At 36.7% G+C, this 16513-nt stretch overlaps 2 protein-coding genes and 1 long non-coding RNA gene across 5 annotated transcripts; 1 reads left to right on the top strand and 2 right to left on the bottom strand.

Annotated features, from left to right (window-relative positions):
* Positions 1-827: 827 nt before the first annotated feature.
* Positions 828-4358, bottom strand: zgc:103482 (uncharacterized protein LOC450001 homolog). Of its 3 annotated transcripts, none has more exons than XM_035527428.1 (8): positions 3916-4358; positions 3629-3740; positions 3138-3281; positions 2988-3056; positions 2788-2880; positions 2517-2682; positions 2204-2389; positions 828-1139 (listed from the first exon to the last, which is right to left on the bottom strand). In XM_035527428.1, the coding sequence occupies exons 1-8, from the start codon at positions 4181-4183 to the stop codon at positions 1095-1097; spliced, it is 1083 nt and encodes a 360-aa protein (XP_035383321.1). In that variant the 5' UTR covers positions 4184-4358; the 3' UTR covers positions 828-1094. The 3 variants fall into 3 exon arrangements, with proteins under 3 accessions (XP_035383321.1, XP_026868218.2, XP_026868217.2); XM_027012417.2 differs by having other exon boundaries at positions 2788-2877; positions 2988-3059; XM_027012416.2 differs by having other exon boundaries at positions 2988-3059.
* A 6102-nt stretch (positions 4359-10460) lies between these two features.
* LOC113589039 (heat shock protein, alpha-crystallin-related, b11) lies at positions 10461-11722 on the bottom strand. Its single transcript, XM_027028489.2, has one exon. It carries the CDS (start codon positions 11705-11707, stop codon positions 10970-10972), a length of 738 nt encoding a protein of 245 aa, XP_026884290.2. The 5' UTR covers positions 11708-11722; the 3' UTR covers positions 10461-10969.
* A 746-nt stretch (positions 11723-12468) lies between these two features.
* Positions 12469-14329, top strand: LOC113578890. The gene is made up of 4 exons (XR_004776204.1): positions 12469-12574; positions 13338-13390; positions 13555-13653; positions 14064-14329. It is a non-coding gene; the product is annotated as an uncharacterized LOC113578890 (long non-coding RNA).
* The last annotated feature ends 2184 nt before the right edge of the window (positions 14330-16513 follow it).

Consider the following 16513-nt stretch of genomic DNA (forward strand, 5'->3'; position numbering starts at 1 on the left):
ATCACTTCATTAGTTTTATACACGTCTAGAATGTGTAAAACATGCATATGAACCACCCCAATTCAAATCAAATAGCACTTACTATTCATCCATAAGCAGGAGGTCCAATTTCCGTACCAGAAACAATTGCATCAAACACAAGAGGTGCCATTACTCAAATTACGAAGCTAAGACCAGAGCTCCTGCAGAACACTGAGCTGAGCATCAAGAGCTCAAGCCTGTCAACATCTTGACCTAAGCAGGGTTTTTTTTTTTTGTTTTTTGTTTTTTTAATAGGAATAAAATAGCCCAATAGATTGCTGTTAAGAACTTAATCTCTAACTAGCAGGATTAAAAAGATGTTGTTTCATCTTACCTTTTGCTTGTTCATTAGAAAATGACTTAGTAATCATGCTTCCTCAAACTGGTCTTAAAACACCCCCTAGTGGTAGTCTGTTCACATCAACTACTCCAGGCCTTGTTGCAACTTTCAATTACTCAATATTCAAAGAAAATCAAAGAGTACAATCAATGGGATATGCACTTCCTTGGAGTGGTCACAAATTTACCTCTGGAACACAGACAAATCACCCTGACTAACATTTAAGACAAGGAACTCCAGTGATTAGAGACCTTGATCAGTTTACTATAAACTACACAGTAACCACTTCCAAAAAAAAAAAAAAAAAAAAAAAAAAAACCCACACCACAGTGCTACAGCACCAATATTGATCACAACTATATGCCCATGTTGCACTTAGACTTAAATTCTAATGTTCAATTTTACTTTAACCAGTAAGCCTGCTCACTACAGACATGACAATGAGTCAGAGCATTCATTTGCTTGCTTTATTTTCTTAAATGTGAAAACTACTAGACCCATCACAATAGAGTGCCTAAACATCATATTCCAATAATCCGGTGTGGTGGGAAAGACACAGTGCCCTGGGATTATTGAACAAATCTGTTTAATTTTTTTTTAGTAATCTTTTTATTTTTACAACCTTAAGTGCAGTCTGATTTGCCCAGAGCAGATCAGAGCAAAATCACAAGAGACTTTGGTTCATTTGGCATCATTCTGATCCAAGAGAGCACATTCAGCAGCAGTCAGCACACTAGGTCAGAGCAGGGAAATCCTCTGGGTCATCTGGGTTCGGAGCCTGAAGGAAGAATAGCCTCACTCAGACAGGGTGCAATAAGACCAACTTGCATGCTTTGTAAATCTCTACAAATTCAACTGTATGGAATCCATAATCAACATGCATTTTAATTTGTCAAATGAGGTGTTGCCCAATGCAAAAGTCACATTTTTGCTCCAACTCAGCAGTGAGGTCTCAAATTGATTGTCAAGCAACCAGAGGCCTTCTGCACTGCTGCATTACCGATCAATCAGACTGTCGTCTCGGTTCTGCACAGACTGCACTTCAACCCTGACAAGCCAGGCAGCTGTTAAGGCCATTTTGACTAATCCAAAATAAACAGCCAAAGAGAAGTCTGTTGAAGGCCATTATGAGACCACAACAGTCAAGCAAGTTATGCCAATTTCTGGGTACAATTTCAAACATTTTGAAGAGCCTCCCAATCAGTTGCCATGCAAAATCAGTTACAAAATATTGCTTCCAGTCACCCAAAAACTCACTAGTTCAACTCGGTACTAAACTAATGCACAGGTAGCACAAACTGCAGCAAAGATATGTCAAAATGCTAGCTCGTCCCTGGCTTACTTTTATATAGTTTGCATAAGATATGACCGAAAAGGCTGCTACCTACAGTAGTAGGCATGTTGGTAGTTGTATGATTGTACAAAACCCAGCATGATACCAAACATGAATAACAGCAAAACCAAGAGGCCCAAGTAGCCTGCATGACTTTTCCAAAGTTGGCTTGGCATTACTTTTGTGCAAAGCTCTTAAAAGTATTGTAGAACTGTAATATGTGCCCAGTATCTGATGATTGCTAAACCTCTCTTCTATATACTCTGATAACGTCTATACTGAAATATCCACCTCTAAACTGTAAACTAATTTGAGGACTACAGATGAATGTTTGTGCACATTCATCTAATCAGAACCAGTAGGTTATTGCTGTAGTTTAGCCATTAGCCATATAAAAAATGTTTTTTGTAGGAAATTGATAAACATGAAGCTCCCATAATCTGCCAATGTTACACAGGAAATTGCAAGGATTTCAAATAAGGACCATATCCAACTGCTAAACAACTTACCAATTCAACAAATTTCTGGGGTGATCTTTGGGAGGCTGCTACCTCACGAACACGGCCCCCACGCCCACCTCTTCCCCCTCGAGTGGGCCGAGCCAGGCTACCAAAGTTTATCTCCATTTGAAAGGTGATGTCATTAGCAGGACGCCGGAAGGCGACATTCTCCTCACTGATATCGTCTGCATGTTCCTGCAAAAGTAAAATCATAAGCCCAGCAAAAAAATAAAATAAATAATAATAAAATTGCATTTGTACTCATACAGCACAAGTACTTGCAAATATCCTTAAGTGTGTTTGTAGAAAGACTGCTCTTTACCTCAATTTGCCTGGACTTGTGAATCACTACAGCCTTAGGTGGAACCTTGGTGTCCGCCTTACGGATGTTAAACTCCGTCTTTGGTTTGCTCTGCTCCTGCAGGGCCTTCCATTCATCTAGAGTCATCTCTATAGCAACTTCAATCACTTCTTCAGTCTCAAGAGGCCTACAGTAAAAAATAAAATAAAAAAAGGTGTGCATTATAAACCAAGTTTAGGCATCTCCTAACGTATCTAACATTGGTACTCTTCTACAGGCATGTCATACCAACCCATTCTCTGCATCAGTCTCAGATGTTTCAGGAACTTCCTCACTTTCACCACTCTCCTCATTAGGTACTGCAGCAGCAGCAGCCTCCACTCTGCTGAACCAAAAAAAAAAAAAAAAAAGTAAAAAAGACAAACTCACCTTAAGAGAAGATACATTCACAAGCCAACTTCATTGTCATAAACTAGGGTTGAAGGATCTTACCTCACATGGTCCCTCATGGAACCCCAGTTGCGAGGACCACTGCCCCCTCTCTTTTCCTCGGGGCGAACACTCCTGGTCGAAAGTTTTAGAATCTTGTATTCAAATATTGAAAGCAAAAATACTTCATAAAGCAACGGAGAAGTCTCTTACGCTCTATCACTACCACTATGGCGCTCAAATTCCCTCTTGCCCCTGGGATCAAAGCCATCCGTGGACCTGGGATATCCACCTCGGGCACCACGTCCCCTTCCACTGCTTCTACCTCGTCCAGCTCTATCAAAAGCTTCTAGAGGCCTACAGAAATGTTCATATTAGGAGACATAATGGTTTGAGCGGTAGCCGTTTAACAGAAGTCCCAGAACTCATTTACATGGATAAACAAAAATTAAATGTATGCGAGTAATCTATTCAGCACAGGTCTGCCAATCCTAACTGCATTTGGGGGATATTTTCAAGTTTACCTCCCAATATCGAGTTTAAGCACATTAACCATCATGAACAGTCGTCTACTCACTATAGGAAGATTTAACGAACATTCAGGCCAAGAAATATAAAAACCTTAAATATGTAGGCAGCGTCAAAGAGGCAATGCATCCCCAGTTTAACTAACAGTCACAGAAATTACTGCAAAGTAATCTTACCTCTCGATGGAGTACCCAAGGGAATTCTCTCCATCATTAAACCTGGGTTCAGCAAGGCCAGCGCGTCTCTCACCTGGACCCTCAGCTTGAGCGCGAACAGGGCGCTTTGGGCCTGGTTAAAATCACGTGACCAAGAAATTTAAAGCTGAATAGTCACTATACATGCAGCAGAATGCTGTGCGACAGGGCATGCAACTGCCACCTCTCTTCCTTTTGCAACGACATTAACCAAACAAACATCGGTTAACAAGCTAGCTAAATAGCCAAACAATTTAGTGGCCGTGTACCTTGTGTACCCCTAACATGTGCAGCGCTGTCAACATCACCACCGGTAAGACAAGGAGTCTTTCTTTCTCTTTGAGACTCCTTCTTGCCCGTTTTTGCAGAAGAGACAGCGGTCTTCTTTTGATCGTCTTTCTTTTTCTTTTGCTCCTTTTCCACCTGTGCCTGGTACAGGACGTCAAAAGGATCCGACTCGTCATCAAAAAGCTGCCCGAAGCGATTAGTCACGGCACAACCATACCCAGTGTCGGGCATCTCTTCCAATAACTCCATCCCAGCAGCAGCGAAGGACTCATAAAAAATGTTTTAAAACTTCCGAGTGGCTGTAAATTATGCACGTGGAGACTGGGCGGTTTCAGAGAGTGCGAATCAAACTGGAGCCATCTCTGGAGACGTTAAATAACATCTAAGAACTCATGCTGTAGATAAATCAGGCACGCTCATTAGAAAATGCAACCCAAACGGCAGTAAATTTATAAGCAATTCAACCCCGCCCCGGAAGTTCATTTAATTTCAAGCGTGTGGCCATGACGATAAATAGGACCTACGCTACCTAGTAATACAATTTGTCAATAATGGTTTTAGTTTTGCATGCAAGCTAAATGCACAATAGTAATCTGATAACTACATCAGAGATAATATCTGAGATACTTGTCAAATACAAACTCAAAACGACGCAGGATGCATATCTTTTTAATTCCTTAAATACTGACTTGTTTAAGAATAGTTTAAATGTCACGTTCCTAACACTGCTTTGCATTTGCGTTGGATTATTATTTAAGCACGTTATGGTCTTATTTAATAAAATATTAGACTATATCTTGATATCGCAGAATGTTAGCAAATGGGCAAATCATGTTCTGTATCTCCTTTACATAGTGAGGCTGACCTGTCTAGAGAATCATAAATTCACAAGCTCTTTCTGAAATAGATAAATAGATTCTCAAAATCAAATTCTCAAAATCAAACAGTTTAAAACTGTGAAGTTTGGTTTTAACTGCTAAATAGGTATTATATGTGCATAAAATAAACAAAATTGAACAATAATAACTTGCTCAAATTGTGAGTACTCTTTGCTTCATTTGGCTCAGTACACAATATTTGCCACCTGTGACCAGAAACCAATTGATTCTATCCCTGATCCCCACGATAATGCACATCAGCCAATCAGGCATCTACATGGTGGGTAGTGGCACATCATGTGCATATCAAAAGTGGTTTCAACTGGTTTACATCTTCCTTATATAATTGATGAAATTATACATAAGTACATTAAGAGAAAATGATTGAAACAAAATGTGTGTACATAAACACAAAAGCATTTAATCAGCAATTATGCATATTGAATATGAAGTGACAGATGCCCTGAACAGCATCCAGTGAGTAATGAAAGGCAAACTAAATAAGTGTGCTTCCTCTGCACTTATGGTTCACTGTCTAAACATTAAATCACAATGTGACAGTACAGTCAAAAAGATTCTGAATAAGAACATGAGATCATGTCAACATCCACGATACATAGTCAGCATTTGAGATACATATTAAATTGTTTCTATAGTTTTACATACAAAACAGTTTTTTAGGAGAAGATAAATTATTTACATTTAATTTTTTGACATAATCATGAAACAGTGTTTAGTGTTGTTTGTTTTTTAGCTATTACACCTAATATTGCCCCATAACATCATGCAGCTCAGCACAAAAGGCCTACAGCAACTGTAAGCCTTCATTGGAGTTTTACTGACCTAGTACCATCAGAACCATTCAAACAGTAACTTCTGGAACAGAATCTTCACAGTAACTCTAGCTTCATCTGCTTGGTTGAATTTTGTCCTTTATTGCATGTACATTAAAGAGGCAGTTCCACATCACCAAAAGTAATTATGTGGAAAATCACAGAAACAACTCTGAAATAATTATTGCATGTAACGGTGAAGGGCGGTCAATAGCTTTGCAAAATCTAAGTGGTACTGAAAAGTTTGCCAAAACTTTCCACAAACGTGACAACTGTAAAGATTCTGACAAGAGTGGACCCTCTGGTGCATTGTACAGGCAGCCTTGAAAAAGAAAGCATTTCTATCAGTGCTCACTACTGCATTTGTTTAGCTGAAGATCTTGTATTTTACATCTATGTGCTGTTATTTGGAGAAGCTGTAACATGCTTTTACGTGTTCCATATTTATACACTCAATACTCATTTTATTGGAAAAGCCTTATTAAAAACACTGTGTAAGAGTACATTTACTCTAGGCCATGACTCTATGACTCTAGGCCATGACATACATAATTAGCCATCCCAACTCCTCATAAATGACCTGTTTATGTACACATGACTGCTATTGTTTTGATATTTTTGAGGGGTACTCTCAACCTAACAATGATACTGACATGTATAAAAACTTTCTAAACAAAACTATGTCTAATAACACACATAATTTCATAGCATCCACTACCATGTCAGTAGCACTGCTGTTTAGAGAAATGTCCACCTGTAAGGACTGGCTAACAAATTATGTATGACAGGCTCCACCTATAAAATGTACATAAGACGTGTGTACCTAGCAATTTCAGGAGTGAGTTCTATTAAATAATGGAGCAGCCTATAGAGTGGCTTTTTTCTTCTCTCAACAACATTCCAGAGTGGCAAGGTTCATTGTTATCCTCATGAAACTCACTGAACAGGATTGTTGGTTTATGACATCCAAATCACATGTGTGATGGTACTCCACAGCCAGAACTGATCACCCTCCCAGTGTGATCACACCCTTAAAGGACAGACAGTGTGCACCAACAAGTGTAGGTGAAAGATGTTTGTAATAAAGGGGAGTTGAATGTATGATGCAACTATGTAATTTCTGGGTTTTGATCATCTTGCCTTTTCGTAGCCAGTACTGACATTATTAGTATTAAATAGCAAACAACTAAAATATCACACTAGCCTTATTCTGATGATTTTTACTAAACAGACTCAGCTAAGTTTGTGTCTAGACAGTAGGTATTTAGTCCTGCACTCATACTGACATAATGAAAAATTGTAAATAATTGTCACAATTAAACAATTTTTAAAAAGGTATTAAACTAACTGGTTAGCAGTAGATGGAAAATATCTATATTCCTGATAACTGAGGCAAACTCATTTCAATAGTGTTGGCGGGATGTGGAGTGACTGCTCCATACTATGGATTGGCTAATCTGATTGGGTACCTCAGACAAATAAACAGCAGCCTATAATCCATGCGCACAGCAGAAAGTGGATCTTGTCACAAACAAGGCAAATTGGGAAATAATAATTAAAACATATTATTAAATATCACTTTTCATTTTAGCATGAAAATCTCAAAATGCTTTATTTAGCATTTATTACAAATTAGAAAATACTAATTATAGGCCAGTCTAAACCAGCACATTTCTGAAATACTACACATTTTCACGCAAGAAACATGTATATGACTACAGAAATCTATAGATTGCAAGAATGCAGCATTCAAAAAAAAAAAAAAAACACGCCTATGGGACTGCGTGCAAGAATCTTGAAAGCCAATGCCAGTAAGCAGGCATATAGGTTCTCTTGATGTGAAACTGACTAGGATACTGTGTAAATTATGCAGCTAGTCGAATACTAGACGAAACTACTACTGGGTTTTATTGGAACGTCGTCTAGCATTTGAACCACCTCTGCAGTTTTTTGTTTTTTTGCTGCAGGCTAGCTATAAGGCATATACGTAGCCCTATAAAAACCTGTTAGCATGTTATTAGCCATTCCTCGTTTGTTCCAATAGTCTCGAGTCAAGATGAATTAATAATAATAAATTGCGATTCCAGAATTTTGTTAAAGTGTGGCTTAAACTAAAAACAACGATTTTCCCACAGTATCTTTTTGAAAATTACGCTGCAGGCCTTCACATTCCATAAACAACCGGTTACTTTATAATAAGCTATTGGTGATGAGTCTATAATGATCATAACATAAATGAAAATTAAAACCAACAAAATTGTAACGGAATGAGTTAAAGCTGCACGGCTATACATGTGCATAAGATATAAATATGCAGCAAGTTTTACAATGGATTCGAACGTAGCTTAACGAAACACACATGACCGGACCTATGCGTTTTAGAAAACGTCAAAATAAAATGTTTTTCTGAAATAAAATGAAAGAGAGCTGTTAGAGAACGCATAGGTTACTCGATGAGACCTAACGCTCCAGGAAACAACTCCTCATAATTTGGAAATAAGACTGAATGTGTGAGCCCATCGTGGGGTTTTTTCTTCTTTTTTTAAATTTCTACTCGTTGCAATCATTTGGCAATCAAAAACCTGAAAAAAAACAAACAAACACATAAAAACCGAATAAACAATCTTCGTCGGTGTCCATTACTTACCAGAATGACTACTGCAGTAAAACTATTTGTGGACTAGCTGAGATGTACCTGTCATAGGCCACGTCATCAGGCGGTGACGTTCTGCATTTAGTGGTCCATTGATGTGAAGTTAATTGAGAAAAAATGAGGTTGGCAGCAAGGGTCAAATCTCGGCGGCAACACAAGATTATCTGGCTCTCAAATAGAGGTTATACCTAATGTCATCACATCAAGATGTTTTTTTTTTCTGGTACAGGACGATTCGTACATTTCTTGCAAAAAGTAATTGTGAAACGTGCGATGCAAATATGTTAAATAAATGTTTAATACACGATAATAGCAGTTACGTTCTCAGTTGTCATTTTAGGGGAAGTCCGGCTTCCCTTGCCTTCCACCAGGAGTCGCCAATGCTCCTTATAGTAGTATACAGTACAGTATCCAGTGATAAATATCGCAATGTTGTAGTTCTAGCGACGCAATATTGAATCAGCTTTTGGGAAAAGAAAAATCCCGATTACATTTTTAAAGTTTCATTTTAAAACAAAAACAGCAAGAAAACAAACAATAAGAAGAAATTAAATATTTCTTATTTAAACATTAGTTACAAATCATATATTGTCCAAACATCCATTCATCCACAGTGAGAAGGAACTGTAAACTAATATCTCAAACTAAACTAGACTGGAAATATAGTTTTATACTGGTACTTTATTCATTCCTTTATAGTCAAGATACAGGAATCTTTATAAAAATGGCATTTTTAAATAAAATGTAGGTCAATGAGTGAAAAACAATGGATTTCTGTTATTTTGGTTGTATACCCTGTTGTTAAACTAGTGTGAATGAGAAATAGTTTGCATTTGCACTTAATGATACTGTCATAGTAAAGACACATTAATCTTCAAAACTTTTCCATTTGAAGTAAATACGGGTCCTTGCTTATTATATGTTCCTAGTTGTCTAAGGACCTTTATGTTACTTAAAAATGACATTTTTCCTACAGTTTCATGTGTCTTGACTGTAGACAGTATCAATAAATTGCCAGTGCAAAACTGAAATTCCCAGCCACACTAACTTGACTACAGTCTGTATACCAAAAAGTACAGAAACCTTTTGACTCATTTACTAGTGTATGTTTGCCAAGTGTACAAGGACCTATATTTCTCTTCAAAAAGCAATTTTCATTAAAGGTTCCTATGTCTCTACTATGACAGTATGAATAAAATGCCAATGAAAAGCTGCATTTCTTGGACACACTAGTTTGACTACAGGTTGCACAAACAAAATGACAGAAATCTATTTATTTTGACTCATTGTTATCATAATGTATCCTGGTTGTCTAAAGACATATTTTTCTTCAAAATGGCATTTTTCTAAAATGTGGATATGTCTTGACTGTGGCAATATCAATAAAGTGCCAGCGCAAAACTGCATTTACTGAAATCTGCTACTGCCTCATCATGATGCACTCCAAGTTGTCCAAAGAGCTTAATTCTCCTTCAAAATATACTCATTAATCAAAAAGTTTTATGTCATGACTATCATCACAGTATCTATAAAATGCCAATGAAATACTGCATTTCCCAGTAACACTAGTTTTACTATAAGGCTTCTTGCATAAGCAAGTTATATCAAGCTGTAAAGCTCAAATGTCAGAAATCCTCCTTTTGACTTATTGAACCCTGCTGTCTCAGCCTATTTTAAAGCAAGCAATCAATCTTTAAGCCACTTTTAGCAATTTCTTACTTTCTTATTAAGTACATAATAAAGTGCCACTACAAAACAGCATGTCCCAGCAGCACTAATATGAATAAAGGCTCTTTATGCCAAAATTCCTAATCTGTAATTATTGTTTTATCCAAGTTACTCAGTAGTGGCAAAATGGTACATTAGTATATACACCATCTCACTGAAAACTCAACTGATCTTTTTCCCCCTTAGTGAGATGGGTGTCAAAATGGCTTTGCTTCGCTCATCACATACTTTGTGCTTTTCACCAGACAGAACTTTAACATCTTACTCTCCCTTTGCAGTAGTTGCACTACAGCAGAGCCTGTTTAAATTCTGTTACATGCACTGTACTGCTAATAAGTACACTATAAAAGATTTCTCTTTGGTAAGACAAAAATAATTCATGGTAAGATAAAATAATGGTAAGATAAAAATAATTCATAATTCATCATTCAAAACACGTGATGTTTTGAATAACTTTTTAATCACTTTTTTTGTTGTTTCACCTGCTGTTTTCTTTTATTATCTCTTCATAACATTCACATTTAGACTACACCAAATAAGTTGCCTAAATGTTACATTTCCATCAATCGAGCCCTTTCTAAAGTACCTTATTATTGATTGATCATATATATATATATATTCTCAGGAATTATTTAACATTATTTGAGAAATATATTTGCAGTTGTATTTTTTGTACAAAGTCGATCAACTAGTGATTCCAGTTTCAACACATTTCCCACACTCCAACCCTACCAAATACACAATGAAATGAACAATACAAATGAACAATATATTCTCCAGTTACTACTGTACTAGTAGTTAGTCCAATTAGTTTTAAACATAGAAAAGAGCACACTGGCATCAACCAGGAAGACAGATGTACCACTGATGGTAAATTAGATGTATATGTTCAAATACTCTATATGCTCATATCCAGCATAGTATATTATTCAGAATGCTTATTTCAGTTTTTAGAGGAATCTTCCTGGGTCGCTTGGTCCTGAGGCTCTGGACTCACTGGAGGAGTGCTCTTCACCACAGGAGTATACGTAATAGGCACCACTCTCTCATTTTGCACAGCTGAGCTCTCTTTGGGTGCCTGGATCTGTAGCTGGCCTTGGATTAAGGAGCAGGTCACAGCCTCAGGCTTCACACCTTCAGGAAGGTCAAACTCCTGGCGGAATTCCTGGCATTTGTAAGAGTAGGATCCTTTCCCATCATCTTGCTTTTTCTCTGTCTTTCCACTCACTCGTAACTTACTGCCCACTTGTTTGACAGACAGCTCCTCAGGTGAGAATTCTTTTGTGTCCAGGGTCAGTGCAAAGTGGTCTTCTTGTTTTCCCAGTTGGAATGAGATTGGTTTGAATGTTACAGAAGGAGAGATCTGGTCAATTTCATCGAAAATCCTTCTATGAAGGCGTTCCATGAATTCTAAGTTGTGCCGCATCTCTTGCATGTGTCTCACCATTTCTTGTTCAATTTGAAAGAACAGCGGTCTCGTCTCTGGCCATAAACTGCGCACTGGCCAGTGCAAGTCCATGAAGGGGCTGAATGGAGACTGAATTGTGCTTGGGCAAATCATCTTCAGTGGCTGTTCCGTGCTGTGCTGATTGTAGCTGGTCTGTCGTCTATCTCTCTGCTTCTCTCCCAGATAGGACTGCTTGCTGCTTTTATATGCTGTGGTGGAAAGTTCCAGCAGCATTCCTGCTTCAGTTTGGCACTATGTAGGCCAGAGTGCTATGACTAGGCAGGTGCAGTCATACTCCAAAACAAGCTGGTTGTATTTTTGTGATCTAACTGCCACATGACAGAGGAATACATCATTGTTCTATTTACAGCCACCACTATGGCAGGTCAGCGGCAGGCGACCACATGGCCAGATGCTGACCATTTTTGTATGGTCATAGCCTACAACTACTTTTATATAGAGGGAAAGTAGCTATACTATACATAACTTGGTGTACTATATTCAGATCATTACTGCATGTTATATCTGCATGCTTTACTTCTTAGTTTTCAGTAGGACATTGTCTAACATTTCCTCTCATACTTGTCATATGCTTAAATTAGCAAGAGAGCATGCCAACAGTTGATCCTTGTCCCACACTCATACCAGATACCTTTTTTCAACTTTATAAATAACTGCAGTATAATGCTAGAGCATTTATTTTATTTTTCCAGTGTAATATAGAATTTGTAGAAAAACCAGCATATAATTATTTCTTTTTAGGACTATGTATTTAAAAGGCTTAGAGCATAGGGCAATCGATGTGTAAATGTAGCTTAGAAAAGTGATAGATAATTCATTTTATATATATATATATATATATATATATATATATATATATATATATATATATATATATATATATATATATATATAATATTTATTTTTATTTTTTTTAGAATATGCTTATTACATTTATGGGAATGGGGCTGATATTCAGTCTTTTGTTGATCATCCTCTACAAGGAAATAAGATTACTTATTACTTCGCCCTTACTGTCACTGTGCCACCCACGCAGGTTCAACAATGGTTCCTCCGGTCCTGGTTTCGCCGCTAATCAAGGTAGCTTAGCTATTATATTGTTAGCTAAATGGGGACACTGTAGTGGTGTTGTACATACATTACAATTATAAATTAATGTTGTATTTAACTGAGTACATTAAATTGACAGCGTTTACAGAATACGACCTTCATTCAGTCAGTAAGCTGGGACCTATCTGGCCAACTACAAAACACTACCCAATGCTAGCTAACTGCTTTACCCCAGAATTTCATATTGTAGTACTGTGGTGTGTGGCTCAAGGTAGCTAGCTAGTTATATTAAGCTAAATTAGCTTTTAGCTAGCTAGGAAAATAAATAACCTAACCTACAATACATTACAAGGTTAGCAAGCAGGTATGATTGCTGGGTAGCAAGCAAGAGCTGGAAATGTGGAGACCTTAGTCATCTAGCTAGCTAATTTAACGTTTAGAGAAACGTTATCTCACAGTTAAATTCGCTAGGTTAACTTACAGTGCTAAGCTTAGCTGATGAATAAACTAACGACATATCCAGCTAGGAAATCAGTAAAAACCCATCAGAAAATAAGAGAATCGCTTAGATAAGCGTTTATTTAGCTAGCTACTGTCCGTCACGGGTCTACAAAAACGTTAGCCTTACTTGCGGCTATTTTCTGTTGAGCGAATTCTTCATCGCCAATCTAACGCTAGTTTATTTGTTTATACTAACGTTAGCTGCTAGCTATTCCATTACCAGACCGACGACGGGAACTTTAGACAGGTATCGGTAACAGATCTGTATCTTACTCTCTTTTGGTCATTTCAGACTGCAAGATGGTCAGCCTTACTAGTTGGAATAATCTGGCAAGCAGAAATATGGTAAATACTTAGACTGGAGTATAAAAATATTTGAAGACAATGCTATGCCTTGCCTTCAGTAAATGTATTTACTAAAGACAATGCTATGCCTTGCCTTCAGTAAATGTATTTACTAATATGTGAGGAATGGCTTACTAAATAATTATGTTTTGCTAATTTGTTAGATTGCCTGAAGCCTATTGCTGCTGAGGAGAAGAGGGTGGAAGAAGCAGAGAAGAAACTGAGGGAGGAGCAAGAAAGAATCTACAAACAACTTTCTGAAGGTTTAAAAATCTCTTTTGCCTTGGGTTGTTGTAGGTTTATTTTAAATTATGAAATCGTATAGTAAATGAACCAGTCTTTTTTATGACATGTTTATATATTTCTTTACATAAGGAGAGACACAACAGCATAAGACATTATACAGCATTCGTGTTGAGGACAATTGCTTTGTGCTTTGCACTTTTGAACCAGTGTGTGCGTGTGTGAGATATATATATATATATATATATATATATATATATATATATATATATATATATATATGAGAAACACTGTTTTAATGTGGGCTCCTAAATGACCTGAAAATAAATGCCATTGACACTGACTCAGATGCTAACCCTGTGAGTACATGGCCTAAGCAGCCCATGACCTCTTGAGAGCTAACTGTAGCCTTCCTCTTTTGTCTCAACAGCTAATTCTGATACTATCCTGAAATGAATCATCTGAACATTCTGTTCAGTCACTTCCAATACAACCCCGAAGAGAATCACAAATTATATTAATAATTGTATTGTTTCTATTTTGGGAAAAAAAGCCTTGTCTGTGTTATCATTTGTCTTCTTTAATGCTTGCTTTAATCAGAACCCTGTTTTTCATCAAAACTCTGTTGTTGAATTCTGGTGTGCTAAAACATATCAGTAAAATATAGAATAAATAATTGAGTTCTCCAGTCAACAATTGTTGCTTTTTATTCTAGCTTTTATGCTTTTCCAAGTACATTGTTGGACAGTGAAGTTGTGCCATATTACATATTACTTCAAGCATATTACATATTACTTCATATTACTATTATTGTGCCATATGACATATTACTTCCAAGCACTCTCATCAAAACTTAGGCAGTGTACAAAATATCCAAGACATAAACTGGATTCAATGCAATGGTTGTCACAGGGGTCCTCAGTAGATATATATTATGGAACAAAATGGAAAAGTGATTTCTGAATAAGTTTGCAGTGTGTGGGTTATTGCACATTTTCTAGCTTCTGAAATACTTAAAATGTGTAAGTTAAAAAAAAAAAAAAGCAATGTTATTGCAAAATGATAACCGTTATGTGCCAAGGGTGAATATAACCTGATACAGTTTTTTTTTATTTCAATGTTCCAAAGTTTTTAGTGCTGTGTCCCAAGTTCATTCAAATCACATGGCAGGTTCACTATATTTTAAGAGTAGCTTTTTATGAAAACACATTCAACAGTGTACAGTGTAGCTTTTACGCTCAACAACTGTCCTTCAGGACTGTCACTGACATTTAAAGAGGAAGAGCATTTGTGTAAGCCCCACATGGTTTAACATAAATCCTGGGATTTAGGTCACAGTTCAATACACGAAAGTGCTGAGTTTGTGTAGCACCGCTTAGTGGTTTTACACAACTAGGTTTGCAGCTATCCCAAACTATTCCAATTGCAGTTATTTATATTGTGGTTATTTATTTAAAATATTCTGGGGCAGTTGTCAACAATATGTTTCATGTCAGCTCTGACTGAAATCTAAATAAATAGCATGAGTAAAATCTACAATAGTTATGTACATAGGTTATAGGAAGCAACAGAAAATTGTGAATGTTTATCAAATTATGTAAATGCTGTGCGAAACTAAGGCTTGAGTTGCAGTAACTACAGGAACCTTGAAAGGTGAGAGGCAGGCAGCCATTGAGAGAGTGGTGGAAACTGCAGAGAGTTTGTTTAAGATAAGAGGCTTAATTGAAGTGAGTAACTGCTCATAAACAGCTATGATATAACAAGTTAATTAAAGGGCTGGTGTGAAACAGAACATCAAAAAACTGGACCAGCAGCTATCTGCTTAGATTACATCTTACATTGCCAATATGATTTTTTTAAATGGTTTGTGCAAGTTCATAAAAATGCATGCTTTAATTCTCATTGTAAAAGCATACACAGCTTTACCTTTGGGATTCATCAACACTGGGCTGGGGAGGTATTTTAAAAGCAATACAATAACAAATTAATCATAGTCAAATTAAGACAAGTTCTAAACTGTCAATTTAGATTTGACAAATTAAAGGTTTGATTTCCATTTAGACAAAGTCATATAAAACTTGTATTTTTATACTACTGCTACTTTATTGTGCCTGTGTAAACTATTACATATGGACAGTAAACGCAGGAACGTAAAAAAAATTAGCAATAATTACCTTAATTTAGGTACTTTACAATAAACTCCACTGATGTGTTCTCTTCCTAAAGCTGATTCATTCTATAGAGTCAAGATTTACAGTGATATGTACTGACATTCTATATTTGTCTCATGGACAGCTTTTAGGAAGAAAAACATTTCCCTCCTTGATAATTATTAAATAATGGGAGACATAATCTGCCTAAATATATTTAATCTGTTGTAGCAACACCTCAGACAGATGTAACATCTATAGCAAATTAGCTGAGAACTCATTAGACTATATGGTATCAAGGCCACTGGCATTGGTATTCCCTCCAACTGCTAGTCTCATAAGTGAAAAAATCAAGTACTAGAGCATTTCACTGTAAATATGGTATGGTACAAGCTTGATGGTATGGATGTACTTGATGTATATAATGGTGAAAATTAATATTCAACAGCTCAACAGTACAACATATAGTGTGAATAGTAAAGGTGTTACATTGAACCTACAATGCTACAAAGGTTTGCTCTTAATTATAAAGGTACCTCTTCAGAAAAAAAAAACCCCTTGTATTCCATTCATATATGTTAGCCATTATAAATTAAATGACAAAATCTCAATTCAAAATTAATAGTTGAAAAAGGACAGTTGTGAGTCTTCAAAGTTCTGTGCAGCACAACATAAAATGTCCTTCAATATATTTAATAATCCTGTAGCTATTGGGGCATATACAGAATGT

This window comes from Electrophorus electricus, chromosome 6 (assembly GCF_013358815.1).
Source record: "Electrophorus electricus isolate fEleEle1 chromosome 6, fEleEle1.pri, whole genome shotgun sequence".
NCBI lineage: Eukaryota > Metazoa > Chordata > Actinopteri > Gymnotiformes > Gymnotidae > Electrophorus > Electrophorus electricus.